Source organism: Wasmannia auropunctata, unplaced genomic scaffold (genome assembly GCF_000956235.1).
Source record: "Wasmannia auropunctata unplaced genomic scaffold, wasmannia.A_1.0 LD336076.1, whole genome shotgun sequence".
Taxonomy (NCBI): domain Eukaryota; kingdom Metazoa; phylum Arthropoda; class Insecta; order Hymenoptera; family Formicidae; genus Wasmannia; species Wasmannia auropunctata.
The window spans coordinates 2469456-2493610 of NW_012026814.1; the positions used below are offsets into that span (position 1 = coordinate 2469456).

General features: G+C 39.6%; 1 protein-coding gene across 1 annotated transcript in view; it reads left to right on the plus strand.

Annotated features, from left to right (window-relative positions):
• Positions 1–24155, plus strand: part of LOC105449497 — a 46229-nt gene that overhangs the window by 11813 nt on the left and 10261 nt on the right. The window contains exons 2-4 of the mRNA XM_011688751.1: positions 2931–3194; positions 18845–18955; positions 23692–23826. Coding sequence (XP_011687053.1) covers positions 2931–3194; positions 18845–18955; positions 23692–23826 — 510 coding nt within the window. The remainder of the gene's footprint in view (positions 1–2930; positions 3195–18844; positions 18956–23691; positions 23827–24155) is intronic.

The following is a 24155-nucleotide window of genomic DNA, read 5'->3' on the forward strand; positions in this document are numbered from 1 at the left end:
CAAAAACTTATTTTTAAATGCTTTTTTTCATAATATTATAATTTAATTGTAATCTTTAAATATTTTTACAATTAAATTTTGATATTATAATAAAAAAAGCATTTGAGATTAATAAATTTTGTGTACGTATTCAGATACATGTTCAGTAAAGGTAGGTTTACCTTACAACTTACAACATTGTTCGAATCAAATAACGGACCATTGCTTTGCAGTGCATCCGTTATTATATATAAGTATATGTATATGTATATGTATGCGAAATATGTATTCGATATCTTGAAGTGCGTTCACTTCGGCATATCGCGTATCGAGTTCGCAGCATCCGTCGCTTGCTCGAAAATACTCCGTGTACTGGTGTCATCGATATAAAGATAAAGATAAAGATCGATTGAAAGTGAAAGTTTCCTCTGAAATGCGATTTTAAAGGCGATGCTCGAATCTCGTGTTTTGTTTAAATCGCGACTAATCTTTTTTTTTTTTTTTTTTCCAGAAAATGTACTTGCATCGAGGTGGCCAGCGAACCGTTCCATTGCCATCGGATCATCTACGCTTTGCGATCGCGCGTCTTTCTATCGATAAAAGTGAATAGATATCGCGAACGTGCGAACGAGCGTCGAGAGTGTCGAATCAAACAACAGGCTATTGCTTTGCAATGCGTCCATTATGTATATGTACGCGAAATATTCGATATCGTGAAGTGCGTTCTCTTCATATCGCGTATATAAGTTCGTAGCATCCGTCGCTTGCTCGAAAATGCTCCGTGTGCTGGTATCATCGATGAAAAGATCGATCGAAAGTGAAAGTTTCCTCTGAAATGAGACCTTAAAGGCGATGCTTGAATCTCGTGCTTTGTTCAAGTCGCGACTAATCTTTTTTTTTCTCGAAAAATACTCGGTATCGAGGTGGCCAGCGAGCCGTTCGCTTCCCGTCGCATCATCTCTATGCCCCGCGATCGCGCGTCTTTCCGTCGGTCGAAAGTGAATATCGCGAACGTGCGAACAAGTGTCGAATCAAATAACAGTGATCGTCCGTGCAATTGTCATATAAAATTTGATAATGACGTCACGATAATCTAATCTACTTATATTTCCTAATTCGTCCGGTCGATTGCGTACAAGTGCAAATGTATTATATATAAAGTATAAAGTTATTCAAGTAATAGAGATAGTGCGATTGTGTAAAGTTAACGAATGATGCATAGGAATACGTATAGCTACAGCAGAGGAAAGGGATACCCGAAAGCAGAGAACAGATAATTACGATACATCGGCTGGGGAATGAGATATTTACTGCTATCCACTTATCACTTATTATATGTATACTCGTCTTCGATCGGAGCACGTGTATTCTTAAGCAATAATATATATTTTTAAGGATATCGTTCTTACAGAAGACAGCGATTTCCGAACGCTTATCTACATTTGTAATATCCGCGCTTTGTACAAAAAAAATTGTTGCTTTTTGAGCGAAGAGAAATTATCACTATTATTTTTTAAGCTTAAATTCAAAAATTGATGCACGAGAAAGAGAGAGAGAGAAAAGTGATATTAGATATATTGTTATGTTAATTGAGGGCTACTGATCCTTTGTATTTTTCCATGTAAGAAAAATTAGAAAGAACTCTCTAATAGTGAATCAGTAGAATCATCACTGATTTTCAGTACATCATTTTCCAGTGACATACTTCAAACTGTGATAAACAGTGAGTATTTTAATGTTTTTTCACTAATAATATACTGATTCAAACAGTGAATATCACTGAAAGACAGTGAATTTCAGTTCTCAAAACTATTTGACAGTGAAACTCACTGTCAAACTTTCAGTGATATTCACTGTTTGAATTAGTACATTATTAGTGAAACAACATTGAAATTATCACTGTTCCAAGTTCCCCTGGAAAATGATATACACTGAAAATAAGTGATGATTCCATTGATTCACTTTTAGAGAGAAACAGAATATATATTAAATGTTAGCTTTTTAGCTAATGTTTAAAGAAATTTTTATTTGCATGAGCAAGAATATAAAATTAATCAAAACGCATGGCAATATTAGAAAAATCTATCAGTAGTATCGTAACAATGTGAAGGTAATAATCGACCAATCCTTTCAACAATCTATAACACGAACGCAACACAGTTAAATGAAAAACGTTCGTAATCAACGATAAGAAATCTACTGACCAAATTATTGATTGAACACAGGGAATTTCTCGAGACTCTAATGCTTCACTTTTCACAACAGAAATATGATTGCTTCCGCTTCAGTGAGCGATCAAAGAACAAACAATATATATATATACTTGCGTTATGAAAAAAAAAAAACGATCTGTGAACCTCCAATATAATAGGAACGACACAATATAAATTGAACACGTAAGATAGCTCTCCTTTGAAAAGATTTGGGTATATTTTCAATATTCCTATAATGTAAAATTTATCCAGCATATTTAAATATGACATCTAACAGAAAATGATATTTTCCAGATGTATAAAAATGTCCAAAATAATCTGCTATGTTATCCGAGTTATAGTATAAGTAAAAAGAGTTATATTCGATATATTCGAAATTTCAGTTACGACTGAAAATTAATTAAGCACTAAATTTTTGTATTACATAAAAATAATAGTAAGTAAACGTACTGGACATTCTAATTAATACATATTGTGAAAATTTGTGATTTTTTCAATTATTTTGGCAGATTGTATTTCTGATTATATAAAATTTAAGAAAATTGCAAAAATCTGATTGTTTCGTGTTACTTTTAATCCATTATTCTTTATCGCTGCGTTTCCAAATTTCTGAAAGATTCCTCCTGGGACATTCTGTGGAGAAGACGTCCCATGGAGATTCTCTCGCGAGAGACGGAAATTCGGAAAAGACGAGACTGTAACCGAACACCCTGTAGATCCCTGGATTCTTTGCCATAGAATCACCAAGGGACCGCGTCCTACACGAGCTTCTACCTCTTCTTCTCCGGCACGTTTCTGTTTACCATGGCGAGCACGTTGCTGTCCACCGGCGTCTGGTGCTTCCTGGTTAGGCTACCCATGATCCATCTGGCGCGCGGACCCTCGAGGATCGTCGTCGTCCTCAGCGGTTACGTCTTCGCCGCCGGTGCACTCACGTTGCCTGCCTCATGCATCCTGTATCGCGAGCATAACGTGACTCGGGGTAGCCGTACGTTACTTCCGGTAAGATCATTTGCAATAATTATAAATCGCAGCGATTGCACAATGATGATGCAATTATTATAAACGATCTGTGTGTATTTCAAAGGGCGTGATAAATCGGATAAAACCCCGATCTTTTCAAAGGGAAAGAGCGATTTTGTATTCAATCTGCATTATTTTTATATTGCGTTAGTGGCTTACAAATCGTCTCTTTTTACGACGTGAACATTTTTATGATGCATTCGAAGTATCGACACTGGTCGAGAATTTATAAACAACTGTTGCCTTTGCAATATCCTTTCTTAACCCCCATCGCCCATTTTTTCTTCCTGTAATAAATTTTCTTTAACGAATATTTATCCATATAATTTAATTTTAATTTTAACGGTTGAAATTGATTTAAAATAGGAATAAAAATTCGCGAATCCGAGTTGTATGATTAAGTAGACAGAGGGGAGTAATTTTAATTTATAAATCGAGCCTTTCTGCTTCGTTAAATGCAAATCGTCGATGCAGCGACAAAACAGTCCAAAACAAATGCAAACAGAATAAATAAATAAATTTTCATTGTTTCCCTCTGATCACGGCTATAATATACATACGTATGTGTGACAAAATCAACGAAATATTCAGTGCGTCTTTTCTCTCTCTCTATATCTCTGTAAATAAAGATTCGTCTTTTTCAAGAGTTTTTGGGCTTGATTATCGACACTTATTGATCGAAAGGACTGAAATGGATATCTGAACGTGGCTCGCGCGATGACGCGATCGACTTGAGGTTTAAGAGAAAATCCTCGTAACCCGCCCGCTGCGTTACAGCTCGCAGCTGCGGGCGCAGATCGGCCACTTAAATCTTAGCGGACGATTTCCCCGTGATCTATGACGGACACGGTATACCCGGCGGCCGTGCCGAATAAAATTCTCTTGACTTGATCCCTATAACTTCCTGAAAGCTCAGTCGCTCGTTCTATTAACTTTTCCTATGCTGGCGTTCTCGTTTTTAACTCTTTCCTCTGTGACTGACGACAATGGTCGGCAAACAAAGCTTTGTTACAAGCGAAAAATAATTGACTCTGTATTTCTGTCGAGTAACAATGAAGTTTCTTTTCTATTTTCTTCCCCTCGATTTTTAATATAGATTTTTTTAGTTGGATTTGCGCTTTTATGCATATCATCTATATTATATTAATAGTAATAATATTTAATAAATTGTATTAATAATATTTATTGTGTAGCCGTGTAATAGTATTATTTACATATTTAATTAAACAAGATCTATTTACGGGATAATATACTACTTTCTGTAACATAATATACGATAATATCCTAAAAGTCTTAAAATATGCATGCTGCAGATAATAACAATAAGCGTAATAAAAAGTGACTCATACAAGATTGGTGGAATTCGACGAACGAATCTCATCGAAATAAGCTTGTCAGTTGACTATATAAGAAAATTCTTTTGAATTGGAAATTAAACGAAATGGAACGTGTTTCGCGAAAAGCGTAAGAGTGTGTCGAAAAGCGTTGAAAGAATGTCGCAATTATGTGAAATGTGAGCAAGATAAATATGTCAAATATAATATATCACTGCATAAATAGAGGTAAATATATTGTAATAATAGGAAACTGAGGTTAGATTACATAAATTGACTGTCTGCTACAGACGTGCGCTCGTAACTCTACAACGCTTGAAAATTGTCAGAATAAATATCATTTCCGAGACAATTGTTACTCTCACGAAAACAGAAATCTAAATTTAATATTATCTTAACGTCGAGAGAGACGGAGAGAGACACGTAAGAAATATAAGGACAAGCAAAACTAAAGTCACAGCGTCACAAAAATTCGAACGGGTCGTCTACACATTATGTAAAAATATTCAGAAATTGTTTTTAAAAATTGGTTTAAAAGCACATACGTACATTTAGAAACAGATACGAAGTAACGAAATTTGACATGTACAAATGAATCGAAATAATAATTATTAATGGATTTATTAATTACTTAAACGAAATTTATTAGTAACATAATATTAAAATTATAATATAAAAATATAATCTTTTTCTCTCTCTCTCTCTTTCATTTAACTCTGTGTATATTCATAATAGAAAATAATTAAATTACGCACATAAAATATCAAGTTTTAATAATACCATGTCGCGCTACAATATAGGTGAGAATAAATCCTATTAATTATTATATAATTCGCGCGGACATAATATTGAACACGAGAGAGAGGCTCTATCGAAACCCGATTATCGTGACGCTGTGGCACAAAATTGTCCCAAATACATCGTACGAAACAATTGTACGCGAGCATTAACAGAGAGATTACCTATTCACAGTCCGATGCGCCGATGGTGTCATCATCGCCTCCATCAGTGTTGCCCCACAGTTTTGAAAAGTCATGATGGCTGCAGTTTCATACTGTTATCTTGGTCGATCAATTTCGCACAGATATAATATTAAATATAGACACATTCGATTACGCGTATACGTTACGTACGTTCGTTACGTATTTACGACACGACGATAACGCGCTACTTGTCGCGGCACTTCTCTTCGCTCGATTCCTTTCCGTAACGAGTTCACGAGAGACGATATTGTCTTTGATAGTTTGAAATTTCGTGCCTCTGACGAGAGGAAGTTTCGTACAAGCAGTGAATTACCAGATAATTCCAATATAGACGACAAAATATTTACGCCCGCGGCGGGCGCGGCGAGGCACTCCGAGATCGCTACCCGTTGTTCCGCGTCCTTCCCCCTTCACCTTGCCCTTCACCAAGCGCGCACTTCACTGTGTACGTGCGCGCCGCGGTCGGTCAACGTGTTCGTCTCGTCACTCCGCACTGCTCCGCACTCGTCAGTCGTCATCACTACAAGTCGCAACGCGAACGTCGCGAACACGGAAGGGTGTCCGATCGCTTCCTTTGCTCGATCAGTTCCAACAGAGAGATAGTATAGACATTCATTACCATTTATTACACATATGTATATATTGATATATATTACGTATATTTATTCTATACTCAATACAGCACGAAAGTAACTGCATTACTCGTCGCAAATTCTCCTTCTCTCTGCGCGATTTCCTTTCATAATGAGCTCGTAATACGAGAGACGATATTCGCTTCAATAATTTGATTGAGATTTCGTGTCACCGACGAGAGAAAGTTTCGTGTATGGCAGCGAATTATATAGATAATTTTGTACAGGCGACAAAATACGGCGGGCGCGCTACGCGTCGTTCACCTTCACCTTCACCTTCCCCTTCCCCTTCCCCGCCCGCCAAGCGCGCACCTCACAGCGCCGTGTCGCGGCCAGCTAACGCGCTATCGTGCCCATCGTGCATTGCGAGTCGCGTCGTGAAAACGGAAGGTTATCCGGTCGTATTGGATGCTCCCCATGCTCGATCAACTCCAAAACAGATATAGTATGAACGTTCGTTACATTAATACACGCTACGTACATTGATTAGATACTTAACGTATCACGGCGGGAACGTATTGTCGCGACACGATCCTCCTCGCGCGATTCCTTCGTAATACGAGAGACGAATACTCGCTTCAATAGTTTAAGATTTCGTGCTTTTGACGAGAGAAAGTTTCGTATATACTTGGTACAATAGACTACCACATAATTTCGTACAATACGATAAAATACGAGCGCGCCAAGATCGCACCACCCGTCGCGCGTCTCACCTTCCCCTCTCTCCCACCAAGCACGCGCTTCGCTGCGTACGTCGCGGCCGGGTATAACGGCGCCATTACTGCGAGTCGCGTGACGCGTCGCGAAGGCGGAAGGGTATCGGCCGTATTGGATTGCTCCCCTTGCTCGATCAACAAACAGATTTAGTGTAAACGTTCATTATACACGCTTATACGTACATTGATTAGATACGTAACATATCACGGCGGGAACGTATTATTTGTCGCGACACTCCTCTTCGCGCGACTCCTTCCCGTAATTAATTCGTAATACGAGAGACGATACTCGTTTCAATAGTTTAAGATTTCGTACAATACGACAAAATACAGCGAGCACGCCAAGCTCGCCACCGACGCCACCCGTCGCGTCTCACCTTCCCCCTCTGCCAAGGGCACCAAGCACGCACTTCGCTACGTGCGCGTCGCCGACGCCGCGGTCAACAACATTATCGCGGTTTATTTCGCGACGCGGAAGTGGAAGAATATCGGATCGCTCCTCTTGCCCGATCACCTCCGAATATACGTACGGTATAAATATTCATATAAATACATTACGTACACAATCATTATGTATTTAACATGGCAGAGCGGTAATGCTCATCGCGATACTTTCGCCTCGTCTGCGCGTGACTTTTTGTAAACAAGGTACGAAACGCGACGCTGAATTTGATACATTTCGAGTGATATTTCGATGCTTTCGACCAGAGAAAATTTCTCACGGGCAACTAATTGCTACTCCAATATTATGATTTAACGCTATTAATGCGAGTTTGATTTGCCGTATAATGCAAATAATTTGATACGTTTCCAGGTTATGTCGTAAATGGAGAAACGGCTAATTATCGCGATACACGATCTTAATTCAATACATTACGGAAATATGCCGGATACTTGCGACGATTTATTGTCTATTTGCACGACATACATACATTGATTAATAAATCGAGTACGAATAATAGTGTGTCATAATCCGTAATTGTTTTTCGTGATAGTGATAAATTCAAAGGAAAATACGTTAGGCACTTAATAAAATATTATCGTTTCTTCTAACTTTAAAGCGTTGATTACTATTATCGTCTTTGGCGTGTTGGTTGTGTTTGTCTGAAGAAAAAAGTTACAAAAAGGCCTATTTTTGCTGCAGTCGCGAGAAATTTCTTATAATTTTTAGAGCGAGAAATTCGATGCCAGTTCAAATTACGGTACATGACAGGACACATAAAAAATTGAATTTAAATCGAAAAAATGCGTGGCATCGCGGTCATTCTCGAGATAAGTGTCGCTACATGCGTTTTTTTTTCGATTTAAACTCAATTTTATACGTGTTCCCCATTAACATAATTTCAACTAGCATTGGATTTCTTGTCTCAAAAATTATGAAATATCTTTTATTTTTCCCGAGTACAGCAAAAACGGGTCTTTTCGTAACGCACTTCTTTTTCCCGTCCGATTGCGATTTTCGAGCGCGGTTTCATTTCTCTCGACAAGTGTAATAACTCGAAATTCGTCCCATATGATTAGTAGTTTATGTCGATGCGGAATGAGCATGGTTAATTACAACCGCTAATTAACGCGATATAGGACGATCGTTACCGCGCGGCAAACATACTCTCGGGCGCTTGTTACACGCCTGTAACGCGCCTCTGACGAACATACAATAACGCGAAATGTGACGATTCGCCACTTCTGTAGCCTGCCCTGCAAAACTCGTTTCGTACGTACGCAATTCGCGATGAACAATCAAAACGGCCCCTCGAACGGCCGAAAATCCGCGGCATGACGCACCGACAATGACGCCGCGACGCATCGTCCGCGATTCGGTAATTATCGTTACGCGCCGCGGTCTAGCAGCTAATCGACATCACCCACCTTAATTAATACCAAACTCGATTCTACGCTGCGTTCGATTATACTACGTGCGATATATTTTTGAATGATTAAATGATGCGTCGTTCGTTCGCTCCGATATTTGTCTCTCGCGCAGCGTTCTCGCGGATGAGCAATTCGAAAAAAAAAAAAAAAATGTACGCGAGGTGACCGTACGTTGTAAAACGGAAAGAAACACGCGTTGCAGCGCGTATTCAGCGTCGAGCGATCGTGGCACTGATAATTAGGCGTGATGGGAGATTAACCGTAGTTCGGAGCAAATTGGGAGAGATTAAGAGAGGATATCCGGGAGATGTCGCGGTACCGTGTTACGGATAGTCCTTCCTCGGTAACTCGTGAATCATGCATTACTTTCCTGTTCTAAACTATCTCGTGTTGCTCTTGTAATCGGGCATCGGGAGTTCCGAGGCGACGATCAATGGCCAGCCGTACCGCGGCGGCAATTGCGATATTCGCACGGCAATCGGCTGTTGCATTCGCCTGTTTTATCGCGGGCCGAAAGTTCTATCGCGCTCGCGTTAACGGAAACCGAAAAATTACGATCGATCGCGTCGTTCCTCTCGGTTATTTATTCTTTCGAAGTGTATTGTGCGCGTATAAATCAGCGTCGGAATATGAACCGCCCGGGCGATCGTGGGATTAATTAGTACGCTGGTTCGTAATTAGTCGCGTTTTCTATTCGGCCTTTCGATCGATTTTATTCGCGAGTGTATACACGTGTGCGCGAGTGGGTCGAATTACACAGCATCGCCTGCGGAGCAATAACGACGATACATCGACTGGTGAGTCAATTTTTCAAATTTATGTGATCGATTGTTTAGCCGTGCTAATCAGTATGTGGATGTATCTTTAAACAGATCAGAGAGTTGTTAATTTTCAAATATTACAGCTGCACGAGATTTATTTCTTTTATCTATGAATCACTAACTTGCCCGTAGCGAAAATTTTTTATCTCGTTTAATTATGTAAATCTACAACTTTATGGCTATAATTATTATTTTTTAATATTCATTGTATTGAATATTGAAATTAATTTTTATAATTTCATATTCTATACTTTAAATTCGTTAGGAATAAATAAATATATGTATAAAGATATTGCTAAATAATGTAATGTCTAAATTACGAAGGAAATTATATCTTTACATAGATCAGTGTTAATTTTTGGATAATGCAATTGTGTTTTATAATATATGAGACTTATTATATCTTTTATTTATGGATTGTTAACGGTTCGCGATGTAAATATCTTATCTCATTTAATTATACAATTTTACAATCTTGCTAATATCACAGATATTATTTCTAGTATATTTATGCCTTAATTCATGAATATTAAGGTTACTTTTCACAATTTCATTTTGTCTACTGTAAACTCGTTAAAAATAGACATTTGTACAAAAATATCGCCACTTGACATAATTGTCACTTGATATTACGAGACAAGTTATATCTTTCTACAGATTAATATTCATCTTTGCAGCAATGTCTATGAGTCTTACTTCATCGCATCTTTTATTTATGAATTGCTAACTCCTCGGAGCAAAAGTTCCTTATTTTATTTTATTTATGCAGATATGCAGTTTCGCGGTTACAACTATTATTTTGTAATTTACGTCATATTCCCTGAATATTTAGATTAATTTCGTCGATTTCGATTATCTTTTTCATTTTGAACTCATAAATAACAGACAATGATAGTGTAAAGATAGCGTATATCGCCAAGTAACGTCTGTCATGATTATACGAGAGGAATATCCTTGTAAATCGAGGTAAGGAACTCGATGAAGCATGTGGGAAAAAAAAACGATATTCGTATGCATTACGAACCGCACTGTCACGTTAATCTTTACACTACGCGAAAACTCCGCCGAACGCGTTATTAGACGAACACAAGAATGAGTGCGAGCGGAGCGATAAATCGTATCGCGAATTTAATAACAAGAATGTGAGGTGCTCGCCGGCTCGCTTAACGAAAAAGTATAGAACTGGCGGGGCCCGTCGATTATTTTGCAACGGCATTCAATCTTAATACACGTACGTTCCTTCGCGCGAGCGTGTATTTTGCAGCCGCGTCGTATTACGCGAGCGGATCGATACGCGTGCGAGAGATATTAATTCGATACGGACCCGGGTGAGAGTCGTGGTGTTTGTATTTTGATGCGAATACGCTCTCGCATCGTCATTACAACGCATCGCGCTTAAATCGCACGGTCGAGGCACTGGAAGGGGTTGATGCAGTCGGTAGTCTCTCGCCAGGTCGGGGGCCACACAGGTGGAATCTCTCTCCTCTTTTTTTTTTTCTAATCAATTTAATTAGTTCTCTCGTCTTACGCGCAGCGATGAGCGTGTTCGCACGCGGGAGCGATGCCCGTTGGGTACAATTTACATGTCGAATTTCGTACCTGTGCGAAACTATGTAATGTGCATCGCGCGCGCTGAAACGTCTGGCCCGGAATTCTCACGTTAATATGCGGCCGAATCAATTGTTTCTCACCGTCGACTTCGAGACCGTGCGCTTCGTCCCACGTGAAATTTCGCAGAAATAGCCGCGCGTGATTTCCACCCGCGATTGAAATTTCATGAAGTTACGCGCCAAACTTTCCGCACAAACTCACTGTTTTCGGAATCAAACTTCCGTCGACGTCGGCGCGCATATAATATCGCAATATTTCACGTTTTCCTTCAGATTCGGTAATCTGTAGAATTCTTAGATTTATCGTGACACATACGTAAATGGATAGCTTTTGTGAAATGGAGAGATTTAAAATAAGAATTGTCGAATTCGAACATTGGTATAGAGATATGTACGCGATTTTCAAATAGTCTATATTCTAAACTGTTAATTAATGCAGTTATTTTAGATTGGAATAATGTAATTTATTAAATAAATTAAAGTCCTTTTTTTTTATAAAAAAAGCTCTGCGAAACGTTATGATATACGTAATTTATATACGTATAAATTCTGCACGAGTTACTTCACTACACTTTCTATCTGAAGCCGTCACATTTCGTCGTTGACAGTCAATCGCTCGTTTATTTGCTTTTTTTTTTACCGCGAGCTAAGGCATAGACGGGTGCTATGTGGAGTGAAAGAGAGCGTAAATAAGAGAGGGAAAAAAAATGGGATATAGGAATGGGATAAAGAGGGATGCGCGTATCACGGGAATGGAAGTAAGTGGGACGTAGCGCGCGCGGAGATGGCGTTTATATAGTTCGTGTACACGAAGGCAATTTTCACGATCGCGCGCGGAAAGAAGAGCTCGACGCGGCGTGAAACGGGAAAGAAGGAGCCCTCGGATCGGCTGCCGCTGATTGACGGGCTTATTTATCGAAGAATGCATCTGTTAATGATGAATATCGGGAGTAAACGTTGCGCCTGCAACGTTTACGTTGTTTGCTCGACAGTTCTGAGCGCATCGCTAAAGCGTTTTCAAGCTCGATGACAGGGCTTTATGAAGTTCGTACGTTCGTAGCGATTAACCAGTTTATCGTCCCTATTCAGATTATCCACATAACTTCATGAATGTAATTCCGCGGTATCGTCGTGCAACGCGAATTGTTCCTTGCAATTGTTTCTGGCAATAAAGAGAAAATGAATCTATATGTCTATAATCGAATTTTTGTTCTATGATTAAGCCTGTGCATTATTATTGCTATGCACATTGATGTCGATAATAATGTACACATAATTAGCAAAATTAGAAAATTATTGGAATACATCTTTCTCAAAGAATTAAAAAAAATATATATCTAATATGTCACGAAACCTTATCTTGGTGCTTTAAGATATAGAAACAGTTTAATTAATTAATTTTAAGGATGATTGGTCGAATGTAAAATCATGTTCTTTCATAGCATTAAAAGTTAATGATTTTTTTTTACCAAAGTAAAATGGAGCTCTTAGAACGCCTCAGATATTCTGATGGAATTTGCAATTCTTAGTGATGTCGAATACAGTTTAAAACTCGAATATTTTATGATTTTATGGATTTTTTGTAATACTTTTTCTCTACATTATCATCTCCAATGCCTTCTTCGTCTACGTTTCTATACGCGCTCGTATTTTAGAACACATTATGTGTAATATTAACAGTAATCCGATTATCTTCTTATTACTATTATAATTATCATTTGAAAGACTTTATCAGAGATTTTTCAGGATTTACGTAAAGAAGCTTGTAGCACTTGACATATGTCATCATGAATTTTCTTTCCAATTAATGTAACAGCATATTGAGGTTCATTGTTGACACCCATCTACGATATCGCTGAAATAGTAGTCGGATTTGGCTTTTAAATAGAATGTAACGAGAAAACTGCAAATCTGGGTCGCTCAGATTGGAAATCGTTGACGCTTTTTCACGAAATTGTGAAAAATCAAATTCTCCGAAAATTGAGAACGTTGAAAAGTTATTTTCAACGCGAAAATCAACGGGTTAAATTCGGTTCCCGATTGTGTCGAGAAAGCGTAGGATGATGGTCTTCCGATTGGTGTCGCCTTTAATAATGACAAAATCGATGACGCGCGCGAAAACGTCGGATACGTTTCGCGCCATTCACCCGTGGCCCTGGTATCTCTTTTAATCGCGCCGATAAAAAATCCGCGCCGCACGAAATAGCCGCGACAGCGACGTGGCCGCGATCGTTCGCCGATATCGTCAATGGAGAAAGACAAAAATTCTGACCGCGTTGGTTGTAAACCGCCGCGCCGGTTACAAAGCGACCTCCAGTTGCGCGCCGCAATAATGGACACACGCCGGGCAAATAATGGAATCGATCCATTGGTGACATATCGATTGGCGTGCGTTACTTATTGCTTCCGTCAACGAGTAATTTCCTCTTTATTCAGGACCGCGGTCCGTTCGTACGGATAGACGGCATAGGCATGATGACTGGGTAATATGTTCGACAAATTGGTAAAGAGCTAATTACCGGCCGACCGCGGAAATTATGGCTGGCGTGCCGCGATATGGTAGCACGTGTAACACATTCGATTCGTCGTTCGGCTGCGGTATATGCGTTGCTGTATACACTGTACACTGTGCTGTATGTAAGCGCGATGGGATAATAGTCGAATAGTGCTGTTGCGGGCAAGGAGAACACACACACACACACACACACACACACACACGCACACACTAAGTTTACTTCCCTGCAGTGCACGTTGAAATCAATTTCTCTTCAATTTTTATTTCGACATGCTTTATATAAAAGCGAGATATGAACGGTACATCTGTTTTTTCTCTTAATTTTTTGAATTTATTGTGTACAAAATTAAAATTTGGAATTTTTAAGTGACATTTGAATTTCACGCTAGCGCCAATATTCGAATAAATGCGAATAAGCTGTATTTTTATTTTGCCTCTTATTTCATAATATTTTCGAGCTTTTGATGAAAATATACCAATATCTCTGTGATGTTGTCCATATAAAATAACAGTATTAGAAAAAGAATATTTCAATAACTCGCAATTAGCGTAGGCGCTAACAATAATCGTTTATCGATTCTCGGAACTTCGAAAATTACCTCAAAGCTACGAGATAATATTCGTGACTTAGATCCGTTCTAATAGTGACATGTTTACTTAACACAATTTCGCCGCAAGCAAGGAAGGATTTGCCATTGCAATGAAAGCTTAGCTTCCACTCCACGTCCCACTTGCCTGCTCCCCATCTACTTTCCCTAATCTGCTTTCGCACAGGCGAGGACAATACGACTCATTGAGATGTATCGCATTGAAACTTAAGCTATCGATCCGCCGATAACGGCCGGCCGTGGATCGTTAGGCTATCAGGTCTTGCGTTAATACTTTTTTAACTACCGCCTCTCGTTGTAGCCGCGACAATCACGACTTCGCTCGCTACTATCGTTCAGATGACATTGACGTATGCGTCATGATAATCTCTTTATCTGTGTAATCTCCGTACCGTCGCTTACCGTCTGACCGATATGAATATAAAGCGGATGGCTTGATTATGGATATTATGTGGAAATGACGCTCGCGTGTATTTTCGTCGTTAATACGTAATCATTTGTAGCGTTATAAGCGAGAGAGAACTGAGCGTTCTCGCGTTGCAAGCGTAAATTGCAGGACAAACTGCCGCGACTGCACGACACTCGAATTTGCATGTATTTATACGGCGAAAGAAATTCGGCGCTGGTGCGACATAATTAAATACGCTCTTTCGCGTTTGTCAATTAAATGTTGATGCGCGGAAGTCGCGATTCGTTCAGAGTAACGCATTAAAACGTCGCGGAGAAATCCTTGCGACCTGCTGCACTTGCTGCACATAAATCTGTAAACTCCTGTGTGTTTACCGTACATCTCTAACCTTTCTTTTGTCGTGCCGCGAGCGAGGGAAACTCCGCAAACTTTTTCTCCCGATGCACACGACAACCGCTTCATGCATCTTTGGTGCACTTTACGGACGCATCGACAGAACGAAGTTTTCCGTGTTCACTGGCTCCGAATTCGCGATCGCCATACTCTGTTACCGACACTCCGCTAAAAAATTCCACCTTCTTTCGCGACGACGTTTAGGAATTTACTCGTTCTTCGTAGTTAGTTTGGCGAAATCGTTTATAAATTAAAGTACGGGTTACTTTCAGTCGAAAGCACTGTGGATTTGATATTTTCCTTCAGCGTTGAAAAATGTCTATACAATTTTTGAACTAAGTGCTTTAAGCAATTCATTTTCCTCACGCGTTAATCGATTTTTTATATGCCACTGTGTTCCGTTATATTAGATACGCGGTATATAATAGAATTATATTTTTTGTTTCGTTGTGCCACTAAAAAGAAATACACTGTATCTTTTTCTAACTAGAATGATAGATGCTCATTGCATTTATCATGCTTACAGACGGTGTCTGGTATTACACCCGTGCATTGTGCGATTATGTAATTCATGGTTATTACGCATTGAGAAAAGTCTATGATCTTGAAAGCATACAAGGTATTTCACCTCGGGTCTCAAGACTATATTACTTGAAAAGCTTCAAAGTAACAAAGTAAAGAAAAAAAAATATCGTGAGATATTGATTTCAGGAAAAATTAATTCTTGTTTATATATACATATATAAATCTTCGATAACGTGATGTTATTTTAAAATGTTCAATCTCGACGTGAGACGCCTTGTATATTATCCTCAGATGACATATAAAAATTAGTTAAAAAAAAAAAACGAGAAACTGAATGCACGCAATGCATTTCCAAATATGATTCCGGAACTAGTCGGCGAACACGAGCGACATTTCCGACGTGAAAGACATGCCAAGTGAAAAGTGTCAACATTTGCAGTGCTTTTAGCATTATGCTTGAGCAGTGCGCCTTCTTGGGCACTTTATGCGCATTGACACATGCTTAATGCTCGCTTCACTCTGAATACACAGTTTTATCGTTCTTTTTCGAATCCTTTTACCGTGTAAATCATGATTGACGTGAATACAAATGGGGCATATATGTATCAACGAATAAACTTTCTAATTGTTCATTAAAAAGTGGATCTGTGGAAAAGTTTACACAATGGCGCTCTAAAAAAAAAACACGACTCGTTTAACTAGCAGTGAACGAGATCTGAGAGATTACAATAATGCTTGATATATGGCAGGTCAAAATTGCAAACGCGGCATAAACTATAAACGAATCATTAATGTATCTTCTCGTCCCGATAATTCTCTTGATACATGCTTCAAAGCGGATGAAAAGAGCTCTAATAAAAGCAGAGATAAAAGTTTTTACCGATTAAAAAATATTAATCCTTATGAAGTCGATTTTCGATGTACAGTATAATCATGATAAATGTATAAATCCATATGTGCGGTAGATGAATTCGCATACATATTTAAATTATATACGATATCAATTTGAATGATTAAAACAATAATAACAGAATCCGAAAAAGAACAGGCAGGATTTTAATAGAGATATATTGGTTTTTAATTAAATTACGTTTCAATGCAAAGCGTTTGATCCATTTTAGTAAAATACTTGTACAATTTGATTGGCTCCTATTAATAAATCTTCCAGGTTCACGTTCAATCTGTATAACGGTAATAATATCTTTGGGACTTTATTGTTATATTCAGTATCTAAGAGTAAATCTTTATTCAAAATATTCAAAATATAATTGGACGAAGTTTAATTAAATTTTTGTTTGCTCTCCATATTGTACGTGAACACATACATTTTAGTATTTGAATTTTATATTTTAATTAAGTATCTTGTAATTATGTTTAGAAAGTATCGAAAGTCGACAAATATACAAATATAATAACTCTGGTAACGTGGAAAATCTATCTGCATTATGAAATATTATTTTTATAATTTATTATAATCAGTCTTACTACTTCGACTTTCGTATTCGTTCGTTTCTCCGCATATAGTAGGCGCTCGTCATCGACAACAGGATTATGCAAAGTTGCAACCTTGTTAGACCGAATGCACCTGAAAAGTTCTAATACTTCCGTAAACGACGTTGAATTAAACAGTTTCGAGCCAAAGCTCCTCAGGAATTATACGTTGGCGCTCAGCGCCGCTCGAGATCGACGAGGCTAAAATTTCTCCCGGGAAATTGGCGACTAATCCGTTCATTTCCAAACAAGAAATTAGTTTAGGAAGTCCCGGAATGTCGAACTAGTTTTGCGATACTTCTAAAAATACGTACTTCTTTTCCTTCTTTGCTTATATTCTCTATTACTAAGACACACGAATCATTTCTTTTTCTATATGTACACAAGTATCAAATTATTTTAACGCGGTTATGCAGTTATTATATAGCAAACAGTTTACGTTTTTTACGCGTTCTTATTATTTTTGTACAAACATAAGTACAAGATAGATTTTTTTCTTTTCGTAGTAAATTCAAGCTCGACTTGAAATGCATACGGTATACGAGATCGTTGGCCGATCTGCGTAATCTGCGTAAAAGGCCGAAACTCGACATTCGTGGTATCTGAACATCACGAAGTGCGATCGACAGTCTCTTGCAAAATTGACAGCTGAAGCTGCCCGTCACAGAGACCGCAAAACTCGAGCGTTCGATTTAACCAAGCGTTACGATCGGTAGCGAGCTATAGCGGAGAGCAACGGAAATTCGTCAAAAGCGAGTTGCGAGTTTGCAACCTCTCGAAATCCGGCGACATCGATCGAAACAGTAATAGCCCCCCGTTCTATTTCTTTCTTTACTATTGGGCCGTTCTTCGTACGCTTCTTCCTCTCTTGGCGACTACTCGAATCTTTCCGCTGCACGATTCCTCTTCCCCTTCCCCCTTACTCACTGAAAAACCCATTTATCCGTGCACGAATGCCCCTGTGTCGCTGATAAACCGGACCACCGGCTATCCCGATGAATATAAATCCAATTGCTGTACCGACGTATTATCCTAGCTATATTTTTAACGCGGCGTGATAAACAGCCGCGTTACGGTGAAAATCCCCCAGAAATTTCTACATTCGACCGTGCTGGCGATCGCGACGCTCCGAACATCGACGTAGAAAGCGATCGCACCCCATAGAATTAATTGTTCCTACACGTGTTTCCGTACTGGAAATTTTTTAAAGCGCATTTCTTATACTCGCGACATATGTGTCTATGGCCATAAATAAATTATTAATAGTACAAATTACGAAGTATAAAAAGCGTAAAGTATAATCAATTTTTTTTTCCTGTCAAAGTAAGCCGTCTAATCTTTTAATGTCGTTGTGTTAATTTGATTGTAAACGTGCTACTTGATAGCAAGTTGTATAATAAAAAGAGAGCTGATATATTTACCTTTTATTGGAATTAAAAAATTATCTTTAAAATTATATACATATACATATAATGTAAAAGTGTAACCTGATATGTGTTTGGAACATACGTTTTAAAATATGTGTTACTATTATAAAGAATGAATAAGTTACTGGAAACATTATTCTCTGCAGAGAACTTTTATTGTGCAATTCTGCATTGTGCACTCATATTTATTTACATTAATTCCATTAATGTGTATTTTCTCTTGTTATTATTATATTATTTTCTCTCTTTATGTATGTGTATTTTACTAAATAGCTACTAAACATATGTTTCAGATAACGATAATGCTGTGCGTGAGCATCGTTTTCTTAATCTGCGGCGCTACCCACGGAATCGTATACCGTAAATCATATCATCCCTTTTTCCAAGAATCCACACCAGCGCAAGTGAGTACGCATACATTAAGCAGATGATAAATGCGCACGCATTGCGACACAATAAATTGGCAGTGTGGGTCAATATATTTTTTTTTTTCGCCCGTACTCGGAAAGGACGCGATGATAAAATGTACATATATGTACATACATTAATCTCGTTCTCTCTCGATTTTATTTGCGCTACCTTAATACCGAAAAATCCCCGGGATTTTCAATCGCTTATAATCCTGGAAACGAATAATGCCATGACATTTCCATCGTGGAAAAAATCAATATCAAATTGCTCAAACAATATTCTCCCCTCATTTATCGAATTCCCGTCGAGTAGATACGCTGTAGATATTTAGCCTCTTGTCTTACAAGTAATCTGTATAAAGAATATGTTACGCGAACTTATAATAATCTTTAATGACGTTTCGAAGTAATTCGAGAAAATTGTTAATGCGAAAGAATCTCAAGAATCTTTAAGAAAACGAGTAGTAGCATGACCAGGTAAATTCCTCTCTCGTTGCAATATACGTTTTCATTACGCTTGCTTGCTGGAGGGTCTACGGGCCTAGGCATTCTCTTGGCTGCACTTCCGGTTCAACAGGCATTAAGATGAGTATCGTTGACATCGTTTCCGCCCGGAGACGTTGTGCCCGGCTCGCGAGGTAGAAATTTAACGAACAAGACAAAACCGAGGGTTTTAGCGGGAAAGCGCGGGTGGGGGTGGGGGGAGCGGAAAAAAAAGGAGGAGCGCGCGCCCGGCTCTCTTTCTGATGTATCTCCCGAAGGAAAGTTCTGCTCGTTACGGGAACGCTCGCGAAGCGAAGCCGTGATTTATTCGCTCAAATATATATGTCACGCTCTTCTATCGGGAAGTTCGTAAAACTTCAAAGAGCTTTCATTATTTATCGAAACTTGTAATTTGCGGAGAAAGAAAGGAAGTTGGTTGGTTGATTGATGAATACGCATATAGACATACGTATATCCGCGTATAAGGCTAAAAGGACGGATTAATTTGTGAAAGCGAAAAATGTCCATTGTTAAGTTCAATTAATATCGATATCTTCCCCGATGCGACTCAGGCGTATTAATTAGCGCGGGATGAATGTATCGAGCTGAATCCTTTGATGGGAGTAACTGTACCTACGCATAGCCCCTGCTGTGAATTAAATATAACTATAGTGTTCCCCGTATAGCCACTTTGTGCGCTTTTTATGCTCTGTTATTAAATTACAGGTACTACTTTATCTCTCGTGTCATCCGTATCCGTTATTTTACAATATTGTAATGCCTTCCATTAGATTATTGCATTATCTCTTATTGACAAATATTCTTCTGTATGCGGCGCGATGCTTCTAACAATTTGTATACAAAGAATAATTAATTTAGTCGCAAGTCTGCTCACGACACTCGATTTTAACCCTTTCGCCGTACATGGGTTCCACCGAAGTGCACTTGCACCGTGCACTGAAGTTTCCACTTGCGCCTGTGTATAAACTTATTTACGACTGTGCCCCGAATACAAGAGGATGCATTTGCCTCTAGTTTTCAACGTGCTTTATTGTTCTCCTATAAAATATTTGAATTAAATTATACCAATTACTGCCAACACAGCGTAGTCAAATTCCTTTCTGAAATTATTGATTATTTAAACTCAACTTACGTAAAGGGAAAATATATAAGTTTATATTTAATATCAATATCGTACTTCGTGCGGTTATAATTTATATCTCGGCAATGTAAATATAGATATTAGCAACACATTTATCGTATAAAACGATATTTATTCGCGATTGCGGACGTGGTGATGCTTTTTACTATATTTCGGAACGGTAATAAATAAAATGGTATAAATTACGTGTATATTAAATTAATTTGAAAATACAACGAGAATTATAATCTTTTTCGAAACTATAACTCTTTAACCAGCTATTAAAGACATCGTGTCTGTGAATATAATATTTGCGCCTCGTACAACCCTTTGTGGTCTTAAGCCGGGATATTTAGGATATACTTGCCAAAATATCTTGAATATCCCAGATTACAACCGCGAAGAGTTAATACCGGAGTTCTATTACAAACAGCAATGCAAGGGCTTTTATCCAAGTCACGTCAACATTCCGCAAACGAAATACAAACGAGAGCTATTTTCTTGACTGAAAAATTCTCTGATGTCATAACATTAAAATATATTTATGTACACGTAATATTCTCACGCGAGATGTCTCTTCTAGAGAAAAAGCCTGCTTGCGTTTGGGAAACACGTCGTCCGGACGCGAGTTAAATTCTCTAAATGAAGAAGATCTGATTTATACCACTTTATCTCTCGTTCGTGCGCCCCCGACGACGAGAGGATTAAACTCGACATACGCTCGTCGTCGTGGTCCAACAGAAAGTCGTAGATCGGGAGAGGGGTGGGGGGTCGGCGATAGCGGGTGGGGCCCGTCGACGACGCGCGGAAACGACGGAAACGGGTGCAACGGCGTTAGCCTCGTTAGCGTCACCGGCTGCGCGAACCTACAGCAAACTTTCCACGGGAATAATCTCGTTTCTGGTCTCCCAGCGGCGTGCAACTTTCGTCTTCGCCGGCGTTCATTCGCGCGCGTCAGAGGCCGCGCGCGGTTTCGCGAAACAATAAGTGCCGGTCAATTAGCGGGGTGCATCATCGCCACGTGCTCCGCGGGGAGGCTCAAGAGACAGACAGGGCAGAGGGTGAGCGAGGTGCGAGAGTTGAAAGGGAATGGACGGGAAAACGAAGCGATGGCGCGAGTTAAAAGTTTCGGAACGTCGGGTAATTTGTATTCATATTACGGCACGTTGGAGAGAGGGCGAATATGTACGGGGTGAGGGTGAATTTTCGTCGGCCAACAACTTCGGAAGCGCGCCCGTGCCTCTCGCGTTTACGAGTCTTGGTACTTAAAAGCTCATTTCGCTGATTTGTAACGTCCGCGGCACGTTCGCGCAGCTCGCGTGCTTAGCTTCACTGATACCAGTCGGCCCGGGAGGAAAAGGGAAAGAACGACGAACACCATTCTTTCTTTCTCTCTCTCTCTCTCTCTCTCTCTCTCTCTCTTTCTCTCGCAAGTGAAAGACGGAAGTCTTGAATATTATGAAACGCCGCCACGAAAGAGCGTAGCTCGTACTTCGTTCTTGACGCCGGCGATTAATATCGCCGTCGCGAGCAACGCTTCGCGTGGGAGCGAACTGCCGCTCTCATAATTAGACAATATTGAAAAAGTACTAAAACCGCAGATTACTTCGCGCTTAAGACGTGACATTATTAATAAGGAAACGTCTCCGATTTTAACTTATCAATTCAAACGAAATTTTATAAGTATATATATAATATATATGCATATAATAAAAGTACCTATATATATAAATCAAGAGACGGTATAAAACTTTCTTTTTATTTACGTTTAATTCCGTTATTGAAAGTCATCGATAAAAGGATTTAACGCATTTATTTTTATAAAAACGTTTTTCCATGGGATAAGACAATGATAAAAACTGTTGTATTCTGTTATCGTCGCAAAAAATTAGGGTTTATTCTCAAATCAACAATAGAAATTTGTGTTCCAAAATAATTAAGAAGATAGAGAATTTCACGTCGCACACATACTGTGTCCAGTATCACCTTAATTTTCACAATATTCAAGAATTTAATGAAACGAAAGCCCTTTTGAAAATTATGAAAACCTGGCGTGTCTAAGGCTCGTGCTTTGTTTTCACGATCGTCGATTAATATTGCGAAGGAACGGTAGCGCGGTATAATTGAAAGATATTACGAAATTTATACACAGTAATATGAAGCAGCGACAAAGATAATGGGAATCGCGAACCGAGCACGGTCAACTACTCGACGAGGAGCATTAAAATTGGTATGTCGCGTCGAGAACACTCGCGTTTCGCAATTACGTATGTCGTTACGATCGTGATAACTGCTAAAGACTCGAATCAACCGCGTAATACTGTTTGTGAAATCTATACGTATATATAGCGTATCCGTTCAACGCGGATGTAGCGTGACATAAATACAGAAATTATGTGGAAAATCATGGAAATCATAGCGAATTATGAAAGTGTCGGATTCTACGCGAAAATGTACACGTAAATCGCACGATGGACAATGGACGAGCAATGAATCGGACAGATAACGTTACGATCGCGGTGATAGAAAGGCAGATGCTGGGCGTGCAATTCTCTCGGAATATCGATAACCGCGACTAGATGAGAGTGCAGGTCACGAGAATCGGATCGACAGAAGCGGCTCGCGGTATCGAAGTAGCTACAAAATTTTTAGCGGCACTCACTGCCGCCCGTAAAACTCTTGTACGTTTAACCGCCACCGGTAAATTCCCGAGCATTTCGGATTTCCGGATTAGCCGTGAGACGGGTCTGTGGCATATATCCGTTTATCCCTTCCGACCACTACGTTTCCGACGCGCCCACTGCCGAAAACAATCCGTTAAAAAAAAAGGGAACGGAGGAACGCGTATATACTCGCACGCACGGGATACACGCGCCCGTGAGCGCGGCGCCCACGTGAACGACACGCGAACGGAGGACGCGAATTTTTTAACGTCGGAAACGACGGACGTCCGCAGGTGGCGTCGAATATTTCGCGGCTCGTTTCGAAAGTGGGCGGAGAGATTGCGGGTAGGAAGAACAATGGCAAACACACCGCGCGCCGCGTTCTGCCACACACGTATGTGGCCGTACTCCGGGATTATTGTAACTTCGCCATTTTCCAGCAGGACAAGGGTTTATTAATATCGCAGCGAGAACGCGCCGCGCTTCCATTCGGGACACTGCGCGGACGGATTAATGCCGCGCTTACTTCTCGTTTACGAGATTACCCAAACTACTCGTCCGCCTGGGATTTAATGCAGGTACGTACCCTTCTCCGCCGTATGCTCTCCTCCTCCCCGACAAATCCATCCCGAACCACCCCTCGCGACGCGAACTTTGCGAATTCCGGGTTGGATCGCCCGTGACGGCGCCGTGAAAACATTTATCGACAAATTAATCCGTAGTAAATATCAGGCCGTTACGGACGCTCGGATAGTAGTCAACAAGCTCCCTGGCAGTCTGCCGTTGTAAATCTGGTCCGTAGCCTCGGTATCGACCTACCGGATAACGGTGTTTTTCAATTTACGCTAATTGCACGCCTCGTAAACTCTGTTTACCGGTGACTTTCGGTTTCGCGGCGTGCGTTGTC